General features: G+C 49.5%; 1 protein-coding gene and 1 long non-coding RNA gene across 2 annotated transcripts; both read left to right on the forward strand.

Moving 5' to 3' along the window:
• Nucleotides 1-11,581, forward strand: LOC148640415 (uncharacterized). The gene is made up of 2 exons (XM_088620885.1): nt 1-475; nt 8,305-11,581. The coding sequence occupies exons 1-2, from the start codon at nt 155-157 to the stop codon at nt 8,449-8,451; spliced, it is 468 nt and encodes a 155-aa protein (XP_088477011.1). The 5' UTR covers nt 1-154; the 3' UTR covers nt 8,452-11,581.
• Nucleotides 5,654-7,952, forward strand: LOC148640416 (uncharacterized). The gene is made up of 2 exons (XR_015930611.1): nt 5,654-6,430; nt 6,808-7,952. It is a non-coding gene; the product is annotated as an uncharacterized LOC148640416 (long non-coding RNA).
• Nucleotides 11,582-23,125: the final 11,544 nt, after the last annotated feature.

The following is a 23,125-nucleotide window of genomic DNA, read 5'->3' on the forward strand; positions in this document are numbered from 1 at the left end:
CTGGGCTAAGAGACACAAGTACAGCAGCTCCTCGCAGAGACAGCTTGCAGCCAAGGGACACTGAAATCCTGAATCCCAGGACTGGCGTGTGGATCCGAAGCAGACCAGCGTGGTGATTGCAGTTGTTTCAGGAGTGGGAACCCCCTGTCCAAGGATGAGCAAGCCCTATCCAGATGAGCCCAGCAAGGACCCCAGCGCACCCCCTCCCGGCTGGGACCCCGCGGTCAAGGCAGGGGCTGCGTACCCCCCTCCTCCACCCTACCAGGATAACCCCATGGTGCCCGGAGGGTACCCCATGCCGGCTCAGCCCTACCCCCAGTACCCCCAGGGCACCACGGTCACGGTGCAGCCCACCATCTATGTGACCCAGACCCCGCTGGCTCACCCGCTGCCGGACTATCTGGGCTACTCCATCTTCACCATGCTGTGCTGCTGCCTGCCCCTGGGCATCGCCGCGCTGGTGTACTCCATACTGGTGAGTCCAGCACTGGGGCCGAGAGGGAGAGGGTCAGGGAGAGGGGTGAGGGAGTGTGAGAGTGAGAGAGGGAGGAGAGGGGTGAGAGAGAGTGTGTGTGTGAGAGAGAGGGAGGAGAGGGGTGAGAGAGAGTGTGTGTGTGAGAGAGAGGGAGGAGAGGGGTGAGAGAGAGTGTGTGTGTGAGAGAGAGGGAGGAGAGGGGTGAGAGAGAGTGTGTGTGTGAGAGAGAGGGAGGAGAGGGGTGAGAGAGAGTGTGTGTGTGAGAGAGAGGGAGGAGAGGGGTGAGAGAGAGTGTGTGTGTGAGAGAGAGGGAGGAGAGGGGTGAGAGAGAGTGTGTGTGTGAGAGAGAGGAGAGGGGTGAGAGAGAGTGTGTGTGTGAGAGAGAGAGAGGAGAGGGGTGAGAGAGAGTGTGTGTGTGAGAGAGAGGGAGGAGAGGGGTGAGAGAGAGTGTGTGTGTGAGAGAGAGGAGAGGGGTGAGAGAGAGTGTGTGTGAGAGAGAGAGGAGAGGGGTGAGAGTGTGTGTGAGAGAGAGAGGAGAGGGGTGAGAGTGTGTGTGTGAGAGAGAGGGAGGAGAGGGGTGAGAGAGTGTGAGAGAGAGAGGGAGGAGAGGGGTGAGTGTGTGTGAGAGAGAGAGGAGAGGGGTGAGTGTGTGTGTGAGAGAGTTTTATTTTACTTCTATTTTTTGTTTTGTTTAATGTAAATATCATTACTTTCATTTGCTTTGGCAACACTGATTGTACCCATCGGTCATGCTAATAAAGCACCTTGAATTGAATTGAATTGAGAGTGAGAGGAGAGGAGTGTGTGTGTGTGAGAGTGAGAGGAGAGGAGTGAGAGTGTGTGTGTGTGAGAGAGGAGAGGGGTGAGTGTGTGTGTGTGAGAGAGAGGAGAGGGGTGAGTGTGTGTGTGTGTGAGAGAGAGGAGAGGGGTGTGAGAGAGGAGTGAGAGTGTGTGAGAGAGAAGAGAGGAGTGAGTGTGTGTGAGAGAGAGGAGAGGAGGGAGTGTGTGTGGGAGAGGAGTGAGAGTGTGTGAGAGAGAGGAGGGGGTGAGTGTGTGTGGGAGAGGAGTGAGAGTGTGTGAGAGAGAGGAGAGGAGTGAGAGTGTGTGAGAGAGAGGAGGGGGTGAGTGTGTGTGGGAGAGGAGTGAGAGTGTGTGAGAGAGAGGAGGGGGTGAGTGTGTGTGGGAGAGGAGTGAGAGTGTGTGAGAGAGAGGAGGGGGTGAGTGTGTGTGGGAGAGAGAGAGAGGAGAGGGGTGTGAGAGAGGAGTGAGTGTGTGTGTGAGAGAGAAGGGTGACAGAGGGAAATTTGTTCTTTTCTGGAACTTTTGGGAAGAAATAACCTTACAATCCATGCACAATGCAAAAGAACAGAAAATGAAATTCTGGGGTCTGGGAGAGAGTGGACTGTAAAAGGGGCGTGCGTCAGAGATCTGTGCGTGGGCGAAGGAACTTCACTCCAGACCCCAGGTGTCAATAATTCTCACTGCTATTCCCTGGAAAATTCTAGTGCAGCTGTCTGCTGCCTTATCAGCCCCAGCACAGCACATCGGTCTTGTCCCGTGATCTGCGATACTTCCGTCTTAATGTTTGCTATGGAGCAGGTTGGTGTTTTAAAGCAGAAGCAATTTGAGTAGAAGGTTGTAAAGACCTTGGTAATTCTCCAAAGCCGGCATTGCCTGTACTCAGACTGGCTGGATAATTGAAGGCTGGTGAAAGTTTACAGAGAAAGGAACTTCTACAGTTCCCCTTTCCAATCCTGTTTGTCATTCCCACCCTCCTGTCCTCTCCCCTCGCTCCCATCCCATTCGGATTCCTGGGCACACCTCGCAGGCGACCATTGTAAAAGGTGGCCAAACACCAACCGGATTGAAGCGAACCTCCAGAAGGCGGGGATGTCTCAGGTGGAGAACAGGAGGTGCTTCTTTATGCAATGGGTGGTGGGAGTGTGGAACAAGCCGATACCCTGGAAACAGCTGGATTGTTGCATCAATAATTACTACTAAATACCAAACGGGGCGGTTGGGCTAAATAGCCTCCTCTTGTTTGGAACTTTTTTTTCTTTAAGAGCTCTTGGGATCTGAAGCACAGAGGAGACACATCTTCCTTGTCTGATATTCATTTGCTGGATGTTGCAGAAGGGGTTAATATTCTGGCCAGCAAGTATATACTCTCAAAAGTGTCCATTGGCCAGCTCTCAGTCCACACATCCCTCACAACAGAGGAAGCTCGCTGCGCCACTTTGTGCAGGAGGGTCAGACCTGCTGTGTCAGAGTCTTGCTATCCGCTGGGACACCAGTGTGCAGAGGGAGACGGGCAGCACTCCAGGCAACCATATGTGGGACACAGGGGCATGTACAAGCCTTGTTAAGTGCAGGAAACAAGGTTATATATTTGTACAGGGTCTTTCTGCATTATTGTGCTCTTTTCACTCTCTGTTTTATTCCCTGGGCAAGAACACCATTCTCTGGTGATCTTTTGTTCATTTAGTCTTTGAGATCCCGGTTAATCTCCTGGATCTGTATCCTGCGATGCAGGAGGGTGGTCTGTTAGCTTCACCAGTGACAGCGAGAGAGGATCAGACTGGACTGGGCCACCTTGCTCGTACACTCCCAGGAGACTCTGAAGAATGAACCTTGGGTTTGGAAAGGCTCTTTATAAATAAAAAATATTATTATTAACAGGAAGTGCATGCTTGTGAAAGAATCATGGAGTAGGGTTTGGAGAAGATGGTTCCTTCTGGCCAAACAAGCGATCGGAGACAGCAGTTAGGTATCTTAAGAATGCAGGAAATTCAGAAAGGGTGCAAACGAGAGAGACCGTTAGCAGTTAACTGATCTGTGTCCGCTGCCTGCAGGGACACGCTCCAGCTCCCCTGGAGCTCTGTACGGGATAAAGTGGTTAGAAAGTGGAAGGGTGGGTAGTTAAGTGATCCCTGGATCTCATCCCGTCTGCTCTTGAGAGAAGCCTTGAGCAACATGACTGAGCAGCTTGTTCCACAAACCCACCACCCTTTGTGGTTTTCAGTGCACTTCCCCAGACTTTCCACCCACTGGTTCGTGTTTCACTATTTGTTCTGAAAGGAAGTTTGGGTCCTGGTATTAACTAGATGAAAATAAGAAACCTCATAACAGAGGGGACCAAGAACGTCATAGTTATTTATTACGTAGCCATCTGTGCCCATATATGCAAATACACAGATATATTGGTGAAAAAACTTTTTTTTTTGGTTGAATAATTTTTAAAATAAATTAATCGGGACCGTTTACTGGGGACAAAGAGGGATTTTGCAGCCGTTCGGAAAGTGAAACGCCAGGCTGGTTTCTGCTGGGGGATTCTGAGCGTGGCGCCGCGCCAACGTCACTCCAACGCGCCCAGAACAAAGTCCGGCACCAGCAGATCTGCTGTTTGCTGTTTATCCAGTTCGGTATTAATGCAGGTGCTTTGTATACATGTATATAATCGACACAGTGGTCAGCAAACCAGTGCCTTCTGGTTTCTGCAGTGTGTAAGGGCTTGTATCTGACACGTGATACGGTAAAACCTCTTTTAGACTGCACGAGCTGCAGTCAGTGAATGGCGAAGGGTTAAAATATTTGCAAGCGGCATATCGGCATTTTACGCACAAAAGTGACCCCTGAGGTCTTTACAGGAGGGCGTAACTGTGGTCTAAGTGTTAACAAATGTCTCCCTTAAACGGAACTGAAACTGATTTCCCAGCGTGAGTAAGGGTTTGTCTCGGATATCGGGATGACACCATGAACAGAGCTGTTCTAGAAAGTTGTGTACCTTCTGTGCGGCTGCAAACATACTGAAACCTTCTTGGTTTTGAGCTTGAGTCTCATGCCCAACATGGGAACCGACATGTTCCACGTGCTGGAAGGGAGGCGGTTTCTGTCGCGCGGACCGTTGCACGCACGCACCGCTTTAAACAAAACGTCGCCGGTTGCAATTACACACCAGTGTTCAGCAAGCAGGAAATCAGCGGCGAATTCAGTCAGGAGACAGTGACGCTGCACAGACACGCGCATCCACACACACGCTTGGACAGTCATCTTGTGAGGGAGGGTTGTTCCCAGTTACCCAAAATCATGAAGGAGGCTCTACAGCCTTCTACGTCTCCAGTTAAGTCAGCTGTGTCAGTGTGTGAATTCAGGGACAGTGTGAGACAGTGTGAGTGTCTCCAGTCCAGTCAGTGTGTGAATTCAGGGACAGTGATAATGATAATGTTTCTTTTTTAGCCCTATACAATTTCTTGCATTAGGAATACGTCTTTTCGCATACCCCAGCTTTTCTCCATGGATACACAGACAGGGAGGGAAGCCTGGGGTCAGAGCGCAGGGTCTGCTATTGTACAGCGCCCCTGAAGCAGTTGGGGTTAAGGGCCTTGCTCAGGGTTAGGGTTAGGGTTACGTAGTAACGTAGTAGGATTCCTCTGCCGGCCACGGGATTTGAACCAGCAACCTTCCAGTCACAGGCGCTGATCCTTAGCCACAGAGCCACCGCTCCGCCAAGTCAGGAGTGGGTCAGTGTGTGAATTCAGGGGGGTGTGGGCTGACTTCTCTCATGGCCATAGGGGTGGAAGCTGAAATAGAAATACACCTCCTGTTGCGCAGCAATCTGATACATTTCTAGTTTTAGGAGCAGATGGGCTCATGTTTAGAAGTCAGCAGCTGCAGTTTCCTGCTTGTGGCCTCACTGCTAGTATATACAGAACTGCAATTAGCAGAACTGACACCGAAAAGAAAAAACAACATTGCTGTTTTGCCCAGTCAGTGGACGTTTCCCAGCGTCTTGTAAAGAAAGAATTGAGAGGCTGCCTGTGGGGAACGTGATTCCTGGAAGAGCGGAGGTGTGTGACTCAGGCCAGTTACCGGTGTCAATCAAGGAGGAAAGCAGAGCCTCCTGATTGGCCGCCTCTCCTTGTTTATTCAGGGAGACGTACCAGGTGGCTGAGCAGAGTCCACAATGTAACAGAATAAGTGTATGTGACTTCTCCTTGCCAGCAATAAACAAGTTTATAGGCTCATTATCTGGTTGGTTGGTCCCACCTCCACCATAAGAATGTTGTCTCTCAGCTGCGGGGCCTCTGGACTCATCACTGCATCACTGGTTCCTGGGAGTGTGGAACCAGCAGCGCAGCCATTTTGTTCAAGCGCACACCTTGGCTTCTCTCAGGTGGGCCAAGCTGTGTCCTCTCATCTGTAGCTCTTCGCCTGTCTTGTCTAATTCTGTGTGTGTGGAGCTCAGGTCCAGGGGGCCTGGGACTGGGAGGTGTGCCTGTGAGAGCTGAGCTGGCTCTTGCTGGGGTCAGACCCTGGCTCTAGCACAGGCCTGGTTTGTTTTTCTTTGAGGAGTCCTTTGTTAGGAAACTTGGGAGGCAGGGAGGCGGGAGGCTGTTTTGTTCTGGCCGGTTTGTGCAGCTCTGCTGGGAATGCAAACTTTCCCAGCTGTTTTGCTGCACCACTCAAAGGAATTCTTACGCCTGAGCCGGATGGGTGCGGGGTCCTGGGTGTGGGGCGGAGGCTCAGGGGTAAGCGGACCTGACGCGCACTGCCGCCCAGGTGACGCGCTGCACAGCTGCTTCCCCAGGGACACGCTTGGATGAGAGCTTGAAAAGGGGAAGCAATGAGAAAGGGGAACAAACAGTAAGATGTATAAAAAGCATGCAATTCAAATGAAGGGGTGTAATGTGTTACTGGCATTTTCTGAATAATTTTGGCCACTGTTTCCTAAAAGCATATTGCAGTTCTGGAACCCATCCAGAGAAGAGCAGCCAGACACATTCTGGGGCTGAAGGGAGGGGAGTGTCCCACACTGACAGGCCGAAGGAACTGAGTCTCTTTAGTCTGAAGGGAGTGTCCAAAACTGAAAGGCTGGAGGAACTAAGTCTCTTTAGTCTGAAGCGAGTGTCCCACACTGACAGGCTGGAGGAACTGAGTCTCTTCAGTCTGAAGGGAGTGTCCCACACTGACAGGCTGGAGGAACTGAGTCTCTTTTGCCCAATCACAATGGGGCAAGAACTGTTCTTATTGCCAAGAAAGCAGGATGTTCCCTTTCTCCAGGGACAGGAGGAGCCAGAGTCAAACCCCTAGTTTAGCTGGACTGGTAAAGAGTGGGGCTCACTCATGGTGGGGGTGGGGTGGGGGGACACTAGGAAGACTTTGAAACCCTGGACAAATCAGAAGAAACAACAGAGGGCCTATGAGGCTTCACATCCTCTCCAGACAGCGCCAGATGAAGCCCCAGGCACCCACAGAGCAGAAGGAACAGCCAGCCACTGGGAACCAGAAAAGCTGGCTGTATTTAAATACGAAGAGACAGACAAGCCTGCAAGTATATATAAACACTTGGTGAGAGTTAGTGGCTGCATCCAGCCTTGATTTGTGGACTGACAGCAACATTTCTATAGGCAGTATTGCATTTAGATATTCACAGCCTTGATCTAAATGCAAGGACAGGCATTCCTGAAGGTTAGTAGGAGGTTTATCTCCCAAACAGATCATGTTTATTATGTCTGCAGAGTCATTGTACTTAAATATCTTTTTACTGCTCATTTTTAGTTTAAATTACAGGCTGCATAGTTCTGAAACTCTCTCAAACTTAATCCCACGATTCTGCTCTAAAACTGAAGCACAATACTGAGTGACATGCCCAGATAGATAGCTACATACATATTTCTCATTTCCTGCACTGCACAGATGTCGGGCAGCCTGGGTACTACATGCCTGTGATGCTTGGGGGTGTTTTTTTTCTGAAACATTCCCAGGCAGTTTGAGAAAACCTCTTTGGTAAATATTTGAACATGCTGGAGGGTGTGGGTGATTTCAACCAGCAGGAGAACGAGAAAGCGGGATTTTTGCAAGTCCAGCTGTACGACCAGTTTAAGCTGTGAAATGCAAAAAAAATATTTTCTGGGCCTCTGTCTTGTGGAAGAAACGGCAGTCCAGTGAGTGTCCGAATCTTCGGACGAAAATGTGGGTTTGAGTCCCATCTCTGTACGCCTCTGGTGTTTCCTTGAGAAGGGCACTGCGCCCCAGTAGCTTCAGGACACACAGCTGTGTAAGTGGGGACACATCTGGATTCCAGCATGGCTGGCTGTTTGGACCCCAGCCAGTGCGTAGTACTGTACAGAACCCAGCTCACAGCCCCTCGGGGTAGTCAGTGGTGTTACTGTGTTCCGGTGGGGCCGACAGACCTTTTTCAGCCCTGTCCTCCATTTTGTTGGTTTCTGCTGGAATGGCCTCTCTCAGCTTGGCAGCAGGGGGAACTGGGAAGCCTCCGTGTTTGTGTTAGGAAAGCGCGGACAATGCTCTTGCTGGCTAAGCAGGCACATGGATAACTGGAGCCAGACATAAAAGGGGGAGGAGAAGGAGGAGGTGGAGCAGGGATGGGGGATGGGGGCGGGGGTTGGGGGCCATGGTAGGGCTCGGAAATCCGAAACCACAGAGAGGCCCCTTTCAGGGGAGAATAATGGCAAAACACTGGAATCAAAAGAGAAGCACTGAGGTTGTCTTGTTTGTGTGTGTGTGTGCATGCATGTGAGCAGGGGAGAGGGGCAGAGTTATTAATCCAATTAATCCAACTCCTTGAGCGCGTGCTTGAAATCCCACAGGCCCCTGCCACGGCACAGGTGTGTGCTGTGAAAGTAAGCCATGCGTCTCACTAGAGGGGGGTTGCTGGAGCTCAAGGGGCCGCGCTCCCCATCAGTGCAGTCAGGCTGCGTGATTGACGTGTCAGAGTCACAGGGCAGCAGAGCAGTCAGCAGTAGAGGAACAGATAGAGCTCAGAAAGCCTCTTCCATGACATCTGTCCTCTCGTTCTTGCTGTGCAGACCCGTGAAGCCAACCACCAGGGCAACCAGGAAGCTGCGCAGAGGAACTCCAGACTGGCGCGGATCCTCAACCACACCGCCCTGGGCATCGGCATCGCCATCATCATCCTGTACATCATCTACTTCACCGTCATCGTCGCCCACTGAGCTGCTGCTGCGCCACCCTCCCCTCCGCCCTCTTTCTCATTTCAGTAGTCCTGCTTCCCTCCTCGTCCCGTAATCACCGATTCTCCCCTCCGACCCGGCTCAGCAGCTCAGCTCCGCTCCAGCGCCCCCTACTGGCTGCAGGAGGGCGCTGGTTTGGCCCTGTGCCCTGGCTCTCGCGCGGACCGGGCCGGTAGGGCTGTGATGGTAGATGATAGAGTCTTCCCTTGGTGCTACACACAGGGGGTGGCTGTCAGTGAATTCTGCTGCGTCCGCACTGGGGTCTGGGGGAGTTTGTCAGTATCCTGACCCTAATGCCCAGCCTCACGCTGCACCTCGTGCCTTTACTGTCTAAAATCGGCGCCCTCTGGGGTCGCATTCCTTTTTTGATTTCGTTCCCACCTTTAGCTTTCGCTGTGCTCAGTATTGATCGCCTAACGAGTCAAGTGTATCCCAGGGCGGCTGCCTGCCGGGAGCAGGTTGGGGATCAGTCTTAGGGTCACTGGCAGCGCTGTGGCCCCCGGCAGAGCCGTCAGGGGGCCCAGAGCTGCCGAGGACCTCCACTTCCAGGACTTTTTGCTGTTTTTTTGGCTGCAAAACTCTCCCAAGTGCCTGTCCTGGAGGAATCGTGGTAAAAAAAGATCTCCTGAGATTACTGTGAAAAGTGTAACCAAAGTGACAGACGCGATTAAGCAATTCGCAACGTTTTTAGGGCAAAGACCTCACTGACCGCGACTGAACTGTGAGCACCTGCAATTGCAGGACAGAGCGACTGTGCTGTAGTGCTGCAATCAGCACAGCCCTAATTCGCTTCATTCTGATCATAAAAAACAAAGAGTTGGACAGGGACGCGGTGGTGTAACTCTGAAAGCGCGTGGCCTCCCCAGTCTTAGTGATGGTGTGAGACTGAAGTCTGCTCTACTGCATTCCTGTTCCACAGTCAGAGTGCCCACGGATTTCCACAGTAATCTCAGCAGATATTTTTGAGCCGTTTTATTTGAAAAAGGTTTTTGCGCTATTGTGCTTTACTAAAGGGATGAAGATGTTAATATTATCATTGTGATCATTTATAAGCCAAAGCAACTCTTTCTCTCTCATTTTACACAAAAGCTTGAAGTGGACTCTGATATGACATTCCACACCAGCTGATGAAACTGTCCCAGTATGGGTCTCCAGCCTTGGTCCTGGCTAGTCTGAGGGGTCCCATCTCATCTGTGAGCTATTGAGAAATAATTCAGTTCAACTCCTTGTCTTAAAGGCAGAACTTAAATCTTAGTCTTAAATCACCTCTGAATGACTTCCTTCCTCGACAGCCTTAGAATTGGTGATTTAACGGAGGCCTCTAAAAACCCCGCTGGACTGGGGCTCTCTGGGACCAGGGCTGGGGACCCCTGTAGTCTGGAGGTCAGAGGTGTTTCAGCTGAGTCCCTGCAGAAACACCCGCAGGAGTCTGCGCGTATTTGGTGTGAAGCCGACGGCACATTGCTTCTTGTACAAAATTGCATTGGAATTGCACTTACTGGCAGTGCTGTTGCTACATTTTAGATTCAAAGTGGTTCAGGCTTTCAAACAGTGTTTGGATGTTTGCCTCCCTTTCCTCCACACTTTGCATCATGTTGGGTTTTGCGACTCAGTACGATTGTGATGGCGGAGCAAAGCGTCACCCTGTACCGTTAAGAGAGCTCACCGCACAGTTACATACCGTGAATGTAGCGTCGCAATTGTGTTAAGTGAGCCTGGTAATACTGCAGGAGGAAACTGAAAAGAACGCGTCTGGTAAAACAGAGGGCCGCTAAACCAGAAAATCAAATTCTCGCACGTCTGCCTGAGGGTACGAACACGATCAGAGCTCACGACCGCCCGGAGGTACGAGCCCTGCCCAGCGTGTGCTGCTGTGTACAAACAGGACCGGTGTTCGAAAGCGCTGACACCAGAAACCGGTCGGAGCAGAGGCGTGTGTCTTTACGAACACGGCCTATCTAGGCCAGGCGGTAGCTGATCCGAGTGTCTCATCCATTCCTTGAAAAGAAGCCAAGCTCCCTCGAGTCTCTGTGTGAAAGGGTTCGTGTGAATGTCGCTCCCGTTTCCAAGGTAATAAAACTGCTTTTGTGTCCTCCGTTTTCTTGGGACAGACCAGCGTAATGTCACCAGGCTGGCGCAAAGATGTTTTTTGCTATCGATATGGAGGTTTATATGAGGGTAGACGATCTGGGATACTGCGCTTCATGCCACCGGCGTCTTGGACAACTGATTGAATTTCCAGCATCTACGCAGTAATCGAATTAATCATGAATGATGCGGTACAGTCTTGGCTCAAATAATATTCTGCTGGTCATAAACCCTTTAGCGTAATTACCCCGATAGCCCAGTGCACGCAGCCGGTTATTATACATTAGATTTAATTTTGTTTGTTTTATTCGATGCGATGCAGATGCAACGTGATGCAATATCATTACGAATGATGTAATATAGATAAACATGTATAAACCTAAAGAGCCAAAGTAAAAAACACACATCAGGGTTCAGAATCCCTTAATGCACATGCACACGTTGTCATGACAGATACGCTGGGGCAGCGCTGTGGTACAGTATGGCGCAATGTCGTGAAATAGGACTCTCTGCACCAGACTGAGCTTCACCGGGTCGCTTACACGCGGCCCATAAGACCTGCAAACCGAGCTGGGTCGAACCGGACGCGAACAGCTGACGGGGAGCGGAAGCAGGAAACCACTTCATGGAAATAGCAAATACCACTTCTTTAAAATAAATAAACTAGGCGGCCACTAATATAAATAACTTTAAAGGGAGCAACTTGTGAAAGAGCTTGCGCTGAGGAGGATTCCTCTGTTGTGCGAGGATCTTGTCCTGGCGTGGATCCACAGGGGTGAATATGTTGCCTGCCTGTTTCTTAATAACTTTTGAAAAATAGAGATTCTGTATATGGTAGATCTGTATGTATACAAATATATCATAGTTAACGCCATTTACCTGTTGTATTTTCCAGACGTCTACTGCTGTCTCTAAGTCTAGCCTCCTATCTTCTTGTGTCTGAGACCTGTCATTTCAGTCCACAACTGGAATTGTTAACCAAATACGTCATTTTACAAATAAACGCTATGAGACAAAAACCCAAGAGCGTGTGCTGCCTGCTTATTGATCCAGTCCTGCTGTACACTGGAGAATTGAGACACGGCTGGTCAGTATAGGCTTAATTGAGTTCTGCAGAGCGACAGATTACAACAGGAACCCTATGGAAACCCGTTTTCACCGGGGAGTAAAAAACGCGCTATGGTATCTCGCAATTGCGAATTTGTATCTCAGAATTACGTTTTGAAAACACCATTTTGACGTCACTTCTGGCGCCAGCAATGAACGTAGCCCAGTGGCGTTACACCTCATTGTGTCTCCTTTTGGAAGGCTATGTTTAGGAATATAAATTGGAAATGAGTTTGGACACTTGCTGACAGACTCTGTCTTACAAATAAAGTTAAAGAGATTTCATTTAAGATCGTTCATAGATTTAATCCTGTTAAATTGACACTTTCTAGATTTAAACATGAACAAGATGACTTATGAGTGTTTTGTAATAATGAGAATGACAAGACAAGTCTTCGGGTTTATAGATCCTATGATCCTGTACGATTCATGAATATAGTGTAACGGACCGGCGACATACAGGTTGTACGATCTGGTTGCAGTGTGGCAACGGCACCGCCCTCCTCTGCGCATAACAGGGATGATGGCCGCCGGGGCTAAAGATCTTCTATAGTTCAGCTGGCAAGACTCAGGTTCGAGCCCATGCAGTGAGGGGCGAACTAGGGTGGGAGTGGCGAGCGCACAAGCCCTAGAACCCGAATCCGTTACAACAGCGAAAGGACAGACCATGAAATGTGCGGTATTTCGAAGTCGAAAATGCAGATAAAAAGCCGTAATTCTGAGATACAATGTCGCAAGTGCGAGATACCATAGCGCGTTTTCTTTTTCTCCCTGCAGAAACGGGCTTCCTTAACTATGTCAGAAACATGTCCTCTTATGTGCACAAGTGGAGGGGGAGAACTACAGGCCGTAACAGCCCCCGCTAGCAAGCCTGCACTCTGGCCACTCTTCCAGGGCAGGGTGGCGGGGAGCTGGAGCCTGCCCCAGCAAGGCGGGGGACACCGTGGACAGGACGCCGGTCCATCGCAGAGCTCACGCTCGCACCAGGACGAATTCTCCCAGAAACCGCCAGAATTAAACTGGCAGGATAATCCTGGTCTGTGGGAGGAACCCGACGCGAATGCCATGAGAACATGCAAACTCCCAGCAGACAGACACCCAGGGCCCCAGAGCCGTGAGGCAGCCACGCCCACCACTGCGCCCCCGTGACGCCCTGTCCTGCTGTTCAACGGACTAAACTCATGGCAGGTGTGAGTGTGGCGCTGGAACACGAGGTCCTGAGCAGCAGGGGCAGGGCGCTTCTGCAGGCGCGTGTCGTAGAGCCGAGAACAAAAGAAAATTTAAAAACCGTTGTTCTGCCCCTTGTATTCTCTGCATCAACTCGAGTCACATCGGGGAAACTGCGCACTTTCATTTCAGTTTCGTTTCTCAGGAAAAGACTTGGCTAGTTGGATCTTTCAGTTTCGTGAATGCCCTCCGGGTTGTAGAAAGAGGATATTAGATTGAGAAAACGTAACTGGAGTCAGACGGGTGAGCCTTTATTGTACAGCATGTAATATCCTGTTATAAGGCTGAAACAAGGTGTCTGGGGTATACAATTCAGATGATACAATGATAGGTGATACAGGTCAGGGCAGCATAGTGTCACATGGGACCCTGGCTTCAGTTCCTGGGCTGCTGTCTGTGTGGAGTCTGTATGTTCTCCTTGGTTAACTGGCCCTGGGAGGAGGCTGGTAGACGATGGGTGTAGGGATGTAGTTCAGAGGAGGGACACTCAACACAGGGGCGGTGCAGTGGGAGAGCGACAGAGCCATACGGTGAGCACACGGCGATGCTGAAGTAGAGACGGGGCACATAAACAGGGCAGCCGGAGGGCAGGCGCTGTGCCAGAGCTGTTGACCACACATGTGAAACAGGGGAGGTGTACAGGTCAGAAACGGACAGGCAGCAGGCAGGGCAGACTGGAGGAACGCGGGGCGCAGCAATCTGACATCTGAACAGAGGAGCGCAGTGCGCTGTTCAGAAGGATGTTTGTTTCTGGACTCAGAGCGGAATTTTCGGGCTTCCCGTAACGCAGCTGACCGAGAGAGGTGGGTGGTGGGAGGGGCAGAGCCAGAAATTACTCTCGCGCTGACCGCTTTCAGCACAAACCCGGGGGCCAATCAGGACTCTCCACGACCCTCCCCCCGCCTCTCGGGGCTCCGCGTGAGTGGGCACGCACAGGATTTCGCAATCTGTGGCTACATCCCCCTCTTCAGGGCAGCAGACCTCACACAGGCCGGCACCAGCGCTAGAGCACATTCACGTGTTGTGAGGCGCAATAGAAACATCATTCAAAACAAAAGGCAGTAGTGTAATATCTAGCGACACCCCTCTGCCCAGCACACAGATGAAATAAAGGAGGTGTTAATGGCGGTTTGTCTCGGGCTCTCCAGCGCCCTGCTGAGTCTGCAGCTGTTCGCGATTCGGACGTCCGAGTCTCAGCTGTTCACCCACAGGACCCGAGAAAAACATCGGTCACACCCCCCCCAGCTCCCCTCACGAAGCACTGGAGGCCCCTCTCCGATCGCCCCGTGACCTCACCCTTCACCCAGCTGCATGTTCCGCGTTCACCTGGGGGATGAAGTTGTATTTTTCTATTAAATATATATCTCTAGGTGGGTAACTAGAGAAACTCATTCACCGCCGTTCATCTTGTTTTTCAGAGAAAACAGTAACCGAGAGCCGACAGCTGACTGTCTCTCCGACACGGGGAACCCCAGACACGACCCGAGTCGCAAGTGCCCCAGTTCACACGGTGCTTCTTTGAGCTGAGCTCAACACAACGTGGTATTGAATTTTGCTTTTAAGACTCGGGCTGTATTTCTGGAGCGCTGATTAGTATGAGCGCCTCCACTGCGCAGCTGCGCGGTGCGGTTCGGACTGTAAGCGGAACAGCAGAACCGGGTGCTCCGAGCCCGACCTTCAAGCCGAGCTCCACCCGCCGGGGGGCGCGGTCACCCCTTTCCAAACCTCCAGAAATCCTAAGAATGCGAAACAAAAAAAACCCTCCTGTTTTCCAAAAGCAGCCTTCGCAGTTAATAATCCCTCACCCTCCATACTCCAGCACACACACGGAACTGGTGAACGAGTGGAACCTACGTGGAGGAGCATTTAAAATACAGAACAGGAGGCGTGCGTCTTTACGCAAAGGGAGGTGGGAGTGTGGAGCAGTCACCCCAGTCACGTTGTGAAAGACGATTCCCCGGCTTCTTTCAAGAAACGCCTAGATGAGATGCTGGAATCGATTAGCTAGTAATGGTCTCCTTTTCCTGTATCTTCTCCTGATGCCTTTCAACAAGCCGCTTTCATAGACTACATGTCCCTCGGGTTTCACGAGCCGAGTCTGTAGCAGAGCATGTGCGTGTTAGTGAGTCGGACTTCGCGGCTCTCAGTATGTAGGTCAGCGTGGGTGTCTAGACCACAGTTGTGGGACAGCCGTCTTCCAGAGGAAGATGTTTTTTCAGTTCTTGTACTGTTTTAGAAGTGACAGTCATCACAGGACCGCAAGCGAGTGGCGACCAACCTTGCACACCAGGAGCGCTGTCTAGTTTGAAAGATCTTCCGTTTTCAGAGGAGCAGAAGGCTGCGGTCTTCTGAAAGCCCACATAAGGGGTTTCATGATGTGAAATGAAGGCACCGAGCTTACAGTACAAAGAAATTCGTGCCACTGACAAAAATAGTTGTGTTGGAGTTCAGTGAGAACTTAACCTTGAGCAAAATTTCACACGTGAAAAAAAAAGAACGAACGTTATAGGAGAGCTTTCACTAGTCTATTGACTCAGGCTCTCAGACACTCAGTCCTGCTTCTTTGTGATCCATGTGTCCAGCCGAACTCTTAATTAAATAGGCCTAATAATGCATTAGAATGAGATATTCCAAAACCTTGGGCATGGCTTGTCTGTTTTGGGAAGTGGTAGGAGGATACCTTAGGAATCCACGTGGAGGGGCGCATGATATCTAGAACAACATGCGTGATGCAGTCCGAGGCCTCAGCCCAGACAGCAGTTAAGGAGCGTCCAGCTGAGCCAGCGGGCTTTCTGTGCTCAGCGCTGGAGTGAGGGACAGTAGAAGATGCAGCTGGGATCCTCGGGGTGAGGCGTGACTCTGAACACGCGCGCTGTGTGTAACTCTGAACACGCCTGCTGTGTGTAACTCTGAACACGTGCGCTGTGCTCTGTGGGTGTGTTTCCTGCCACTGCCGAGGAGAAACGAAACCCAGCGCAGAACAGCTCCAGGTGCACACTGAGACACGAGACACTCCCAGACCTGCCAGGCTCCAGGCATCCAGGGGCAGAGACATGACTGACCTCATTGTGCTCTCGCCACTTTCCAGCTGCACGGGGAAAGGCAGACGAAACACTGCTTGTTCGTTTCCTGTTTTTATTGCTTCCTCAGCATAGAAACAAAACAACTGGAGAGCAGCCCTTGTTAACACATCACTGGGGTCTGGAGGCATTCGGCCTTTGGTACTTGAGGAGACAAGAAGTCACCCACAGACTGGCCGGCTGATTGCCTTCACAGAAAGGACAACACAGCAGAAACCTGCACAGGAAAGGCTAGAATTGACAGGAGGCCATTTGGACCATCTAACTTGTTTGGTAGTTAGTAGCCAACTGAACTGCTGATCTCACCCAGCTGTTTCTTGACTGAAGACCGAGTATCGGCTTCCATGACTTGACTCTGTACTTGTTTCCTACTCCAACAACCCTCTGGGTAAAGAAGTGCTTCCTGTTCTGGGCTGTTCTGTCCTGCTGGGTTGACTTTGTTGATGCCTTCAAGAATTTCGAGCACTAGGGCTCCTTGTACCAGGTTACCTTGTAACTCTCTGTTTCTCTGTTCATGACTAAAGATAATCAGTTGCAATAACATGACTGGACCTGAATCACTGGACCAGCTGTGTAACAAGTCTTTCACTTTAAGTTCTGAACCAGAATCTCCTCTCTGCCTCTCCTCCCAACTTACTTTCTCCGCCTTTCAGGCAGCAATTACTGAGCTGCAGTGATTAATCGTGAAACACTGCTGAGAAACAGGGACAGTTTTTGGTTTATTTTCTTTGGTTAAATTACTGCCTGTTAAACAGGAAATCTCTATCTGAGTAGAATGTACCAGGAAGGGTGTAGAATTACTCAGGGGGCTTTCAGATTATACACACAGGAGTGCTAGACATTGTTCACCAGAGTTAGGACATTTCACATTGTTACAGTTTTACAGTTGTTGTGCAGATTTTATATGGATTTGGTTTGCTTCTGAGGTGTCCAATAATGTCATATGCCTTCAGCCTAGGTTGTTAACACAGAGAACCTGATGTAATTAACATGGTATAGATTATTTTCCTTCTAGTGTCAGGTGTTTTGCATTTAGAAGTAATGATGAATATAACCACTTCTTTAAGTTTGGCGTCATTCATGGGGGAGCTGGAGTCTATCCCAGCAAACACCAGGCACAAGGCAGGGTACACCCTGGACAGGACACCAGTCAATCACAGGACACACACAGACACACAGAGACAGATACACTCATACCAGGGCTAATTATCAGAAGCCAGTTAACTCACCAGCATGTCTCTGGACTGTGGGAGAAAACTGGAGCACCCAGAGGAAACCCACATAAAACAGGGAGAACATGCAAACTCCCGGAAGAACAAATCCTTCTAGGTGCAGAATTATTCTTGATCTTTTGACTCCTTGTGAGACATAAGAATTCACACCCAGAGAAGCAGATGAATGTGGAGTCAGTTCAGCAGTTAGTTAATACTGACTGTAGATGGTTAGATTTGCTAGTTTGAATTCATTAGTCCAGACTAATTCCATCTTTGGAAGTCAGAAATCCCGCACTGTGAGGAGTCTGTTCTGGCATGTTTTGCTTGACTTCTGGTAGATGAACGATCCAATGATCATGTAAAGGAATGATTACTGTTCTACCACAGTTTTCATCTGTTCCACTGCGTTTTGTCTTTAGTCTTTTATTGCCTTGAGCCAGATGTCTGGATTAACTTTGGTAATGCAGTATCTCACCTGCAAGAATAATCCTGCTAGTTGTGCACTGGTTGATGAAGTACTCAGCAATCACTGTGGGTCTGGGGTTCGGGAGTGGGAGTGGGAGTGGGAGTGGGAGTGACTGCTCAGATCATGATAACTGTCTTGACATGTTCACCTGAGTTCAGTACTTTTGGCCTACATTCTGAATGAGACACTTAACTCAGTTTTTGCTAGAATTTCATTTTGCCTTGCAACACTTTATTGTGCTTTCACCACAATTACACTGTGCTTTGTAATTCTTTACTGTGTTTATACTATTGGCTTTACTGCTCCTTACCGGCTGGCTGCACAGTACTGGAACAGCAAACGCTGTTTTCTAAGAGCTGTCCCCTCCCCCCCTGCAGCCTCCCCCAGGAGAGGGTTAAAGTCTTGGCATCCTCCTCCAGTGTGTGAGGTGAATGAGCCCCTTGTCCTGGCAGAGAGGGGGCTCTGTCAGAGCTGTACAGAGGGGAACAGCGCTCTCTCCCGTCTGAGAGGAGAGTGGTCTGACGCAGCTCGTCTCCCCTCCCCCGCCGGGCGGCTCCCAGGCTGCAGGAACACCTCAGTGGAGCACCACAGTAATGCACGGTAACGTGTCAAGGAAGGAGCCATGCTGGACTGAAAGCAGTCTTGAGTAAGCAGTGCTGCCAGCTCAGATGAGTGTGGGTGGACTGGCTGGGCAGCGGGGCAGGACACCAGCGTCTGCACAGAAAGGCCTTTTGTCTGAAGCTCTCTGTATTTCATTGATCTACAGTAAGAGAGGGGTCCAGTAGACTAATCCTGGTGAAATAAAGACAGATACCCCAGTAAGAGAGGGGTTCCAGTAGACTAATCCTGGAGAAATGCAGACAGGCCTCAGTTTGTCAACATCACATGTTAACCAAGCAAAGTAACGCAGATGGAAAAGAAATGTATTGATGTCACATTCCCTTCATTGCAGTTTGCACTGAAATTGGGAGGCCCTCCTTTTGCCTGAAAGAGTGGTTGAGTGCTGCAAAAATCATCCCATAGTTGTGTTGGAAACAGCTGTAGGAGAACCTCATCGGACACAGCTCCCTCATCGGATCGGCAGGCCGCTGTTGATTCAGATGCAGAAAACTGTGCAAATGTGCTGTCATCTTACCTGGCTTGATTTAACATATTTTGTTTTAATCTCTTGCTCAATTGCATTGTTTATTTTGGAAGGATCTTTTGCCAGCTGTGGACCAAGAGAAAGAGTAAACAGTCACAGTTCTTCCAGTCAAGGCTTTCTCATGGAGAATTTCTCCACCCCCAACTCCCCCCCCCCCCCCCCACACACACACACACAATCTCCCCACGTCTCAGCTGAAACAAAAAACAGACCTGGCAATGATCTGTCTTATTAAGAGAGCCTTAAGGAGCGCATAACAGCTTTGACATTGAGCAGGCAGTGCAGTCTGTCCCCAGCTTGGTTTATGAGCCGTTACTCTCCTGCTGTAACTGTCTAAACACTCAGCAGATGACCGGTTCACAGTTCACTTATCCAGGCAATAGCTGCACTTCAGCAAAACATGGCTGGTTAGCTTGTTCCACACTCCCACAGCTTTTTGTGAAGAGAAGTTTCTCCTGTTCTCCGTTTTTAATGCAATTCCATTTAGTTTCCAATTAGTTTGGAAACGGGAAACTGTCTGGCTCAATCTAAAGAAATCTACTGGTTTGACTTGGTCAAGGTCTTTGAGGATTTTAAATACTTGAATCCGATCCCCTTGTAGTCTTTGTTCAGGAGTAAAGAACGAGTCATCAAATAGCTTTCTTTCTGTTACACTGACACTGCAACAGGTATAAGACAGCGGATTTGACCATTAAATAAAGCTTCTTTTCTACGGTCGCAGGTTCCTACAGACCTGGGGGCAGGGGCGGGCGTGTGAAAGTGAAAAATGCTGTTCTTTTTAAGAAACGCAGAACAAGCCACCCTGCTGGGCTGACCAGAAAATAACCCAACTTAAAGAAGAAAACCACCCGAAAGATTGATATCGCTGGTTCTGAGCCGCCATGATGCTGGTTAAGGAACAATAAGCTTGTCAAGGAGCTGCTTTCCTGTTGCATTTTCCTCTCCTTACAGCTCTCACTGACAGCACTGCAGGATCACAGCAGAGTCTCCATCCACTGGAGGAGAGACACAGCTCTCACTGACAGCACTGCAGGATCACAGCAGAGTCTCCATCCACTGGAGGAGAGACACAGCTCTCACTGACAGCACTGCAGGATCACAGCAGAGTCTCCATCCACTGGAGGAGAGACACAGCTCTCACTGACAGCACTGCAGGACCACAGTAGTCTCCATTCATCTTCACCTTCTCGTGAAGTAGATCAGTCTTGCTCTGGGGTCAGCGTGAGGTCAGCAGCTCCCAGCTCTTCGTGCATCATTCGATTCCTGTCAGCACTTTGGAATTCCTATTGAAATACTGAGCCAACAGCAGCCAAAGCCTTCTGAGGGACGTCACAGCAGGTACCAGCTTAATGTGGTTTGCTGGAAGATGTGTATGACTGCATGAGCTGGCAGGCTCTCCGAGCTGAGCAGTCTGTCTGTGCGCAATCCTGAGGAGACAGAGAGCCAGGATATGCGTAGGAACACTTCTTTCTCCTTGCATGCTTTGGAAGTTCCAGATTGGTCATTTCCGACATACTTTTGTGGTTAATCATGAGTCCTAGTACAGTCCCAGCCTGGAAAGCAGGAGATAACTGCCTCTAAATCCTAGATTAATCGATCGAATAGTTACCTTCCTGAAATTTTGCACCAATTACATTTATGATCCATTTTGCTGTGTTATTTTTATTTTGGGGGGGTCAGTGACTAAGCAGAAAACCAACTTCCTTTTCTCTTAGATGTGGTTTGTGATTTCCAATAAAACGTCACGCCAGCAGTGAGGGTTTTGAAGTAGAAGGGGGAGACGGAGATCAAGAGCTCCTTCTGATCTTTCAATGCTTGTCCAATTGACCCAGTGAGTCTCATGATTTATCGCTGGAGTTCAAACACAGGTATCTCTGGATTTCTTTAGAGAAGACATTGCTGCTCTGGAAGAAGAACCACCAGGTGAATCCTGAGGTGTAAAGCCGACAGGCTAAAGGAACTGAACCCTTTCGGTCTCAACTGCAAGCTGACCTGATGCAAGCCAGTGGACCTCATTAGCACAAACAGTGTGGCACAAACCAGAGGAAACAAGTGGATACTACATGGAAGTGAATTTAAAACTGAACAGGGGCACTTTTTTACAGAGAGGGTGGTGTGAGTGTGGGACACGCTGGTCGGCCATGCTGCGGGGGCCCATACCCTGGTTTCTCTCAAGGTGGTACTAATGGCTCCTCTCGTTTGTTATTGTTGAGCTGGGGTACAATTCATGGGAGTGATGAAGATATGGTCTTTCTAGCAACACTGTCTTCGTTTAAAGCTCTTTATTTCCAGAAACATGTATAAAACATAACATTAGATGGATTTGCTTAGATTGATGTCCTAACAATTTATTTCTTTTTAAACACAGAGACGTGGTAATTTGTCTGTAACAATCCTAACAACATCATACATTTCAGAGGGTTCACAAAGGTATGTAAGTACGTAGGTCTCCTATGACACTGAACAATAAAAAGTAACAAAACACAGCACATATTATTATTTTATTGTTAGTCTTTTAAAGTGCCGACTGGAGACGCTAGGGAAACAGGAAACTGGTTGAGAAGACGGTTCAGGCAGATGGGAAGAATACAGCAGTTAAAAGGCAATATCAGGGCTGATTGCGACGCAACGTCCGTTCGGTGTTTTTTTTTTTTACAGGCTTTCTGCTGTTTGTTCGCGATATCCCTCCGTGTTCCCTGTTGACATAACTGTTGAGCCAGGCGGCTTGCGTGCGGTGAATATCTGCAGACCTGCGGCCCTGAGCCGCTGCATTCGGCGGAATAAACAAGACCCGCCCAGCTCAGGCTGTGCACTGCTGCCCCCTGGCGGCAGAAGTCGGGAATCCGGCCCATCCAACTGAAACTTTCCAAGAGGATTGATTGATCCCAGGATTTCATCCAGGTTACGTAGCTGAGCGGTTTCCTGCTCCTGTCCTAGATTTACTATTCTGGAACCAGATGACTGCAGTTGTGAGCCTTTATTATAGATTTCTAGAGTGATTAGTGCTTTAAATGTATTTAATTATTATGTTAAATTTGCCTTTATTTAACTGGTTTCGAGCTCACCTGGGTGATTAAGAATTAAAATCAAGAGAATGGTTTAATTGTCATCTCTTTTCAAACAGCTGTCTACCTGTAGAATCAATTAACTTTTTGCGAACAAAACACGAGTCACAGAATAAATAGACTTTGATTGAAAAACCGAGGCAGTTCTTGTCGTTATGAACAGTGCTGTTTGTGCCACGTGTCAGCTCTAGTGTGTTAAAAAAGATCCTGTTTTTTAAAAGAATGGAGGAGAGGTAAGGAGGCGGAGCTGAGAAAATTGAACACCAGAATCTAATTTCCTCCCCAATGGGGTTCAGAGCCTTGCGCTGTGTTCATGTGTCCTGTGTGAAGGATGTGGGGTTCCAATCGCAGTGCTTTGAGCTACCAGTCTGTGTCTCCGGCACTTTATTTTCAGTGTTAGAAGAAAGTTCTCAGTCAATATTTATTTAAGAAATATGACTCTGCTGTAGGGAGGCTTTGCTGCCTCCCAGCGCTGGGGCCTGGGTTCAGTTCCTGGGGTTCTGTCTGTGTGGAGTCTGTATGTTCTCCCTGTGTTCACATGGGTATCCTCCAGGTGCTCCACTGTCCTCTCACAGACCAGGGGTGTGTTGGTGGGTTAACTAGTGTCTAGAAAAACTGACCCTGATGTGTGTGTGTGGCGGATTGGTGCCCTGTCCAGGGTGTACCAATGTGTCCATTGCTTGCTGAGATAGGCTCCGCCTCCCTGCAGCCCTGAATTGGATAAATTAATTTGGAAAATGAAAGTTCTCTATTAGAGAATCCTGGAAGAGCAGCCTTTATGTCCGGTCTGACATTCCGGCATGAAGCTGCGATGTGGGAGAGAAGGAAGTCACCTGTCTCAATGTGCCACAGTGCTGGTTCCTGGAAGCAGTGCGGACTCTCCCTCCCTCTCTGCCCCTAAAGCCTTGCTTATCTGCACTGGTTTCTCTGCAGATAACTCAGCCGTCAGGCCTCAGCTTTGCCTGATAAGGCAGCTGTTCATTAGATAAACTACAGGTACCTGTTTTCAGATCTCTGTTTCAGCACAAATTCCGTCAGGACCTGCGATAACCCTCCTGGCTGTTTTCCAGTAGGAGTGACCTTGGGCAATGACTCTTTTTGGAGCCTGGTTTCAAGATTCCCCAGATTTTGGAGGATTAATGCAGTTTCAATTCTCAGCCCCGGTGACAGTATTGCAGGCTTTCCATCTCAGTGCCAGTGACTAGTTTGTTAAGTCAACTAGTTGGTAAATTACAGTTCTGCAACAGCTGGAACTTTCCACTTAC

This window comes from Lepisosteus platostomus, chromosome 26 (genome assembly GCF_059453375.1).
Source record: "Lepisosteus platostomus isolate fLepPlt1 chromosome 26, fLepPlt1.hap1, whole genome shotgun sequence".
Classification (NCBI taxonomy): Eukaryota; Metazoa; Chordata; class Actinopteri; order Semionotiformes; family Lepisosteidae; genus Lepisosteus; species Lepisosteus platostomus.

Excerpts from the sequence above, each read along its gene's own strand:
- LOC148640415 (XM_088620885.1), top strand. The coding sequence starts at position 155 with ATGAGCAAGCCCTATCCAGATGAGCCCAGCAAGGACCCCAGCGCACCC. Across the intron at positions 476-8,304 it reads CGCTGGTGTACTCCATACTG|ACCCGTGAAGCCAACCACCA; the intron begins GTGAGTCCAGCA and ends CTTGCTGTGCAG.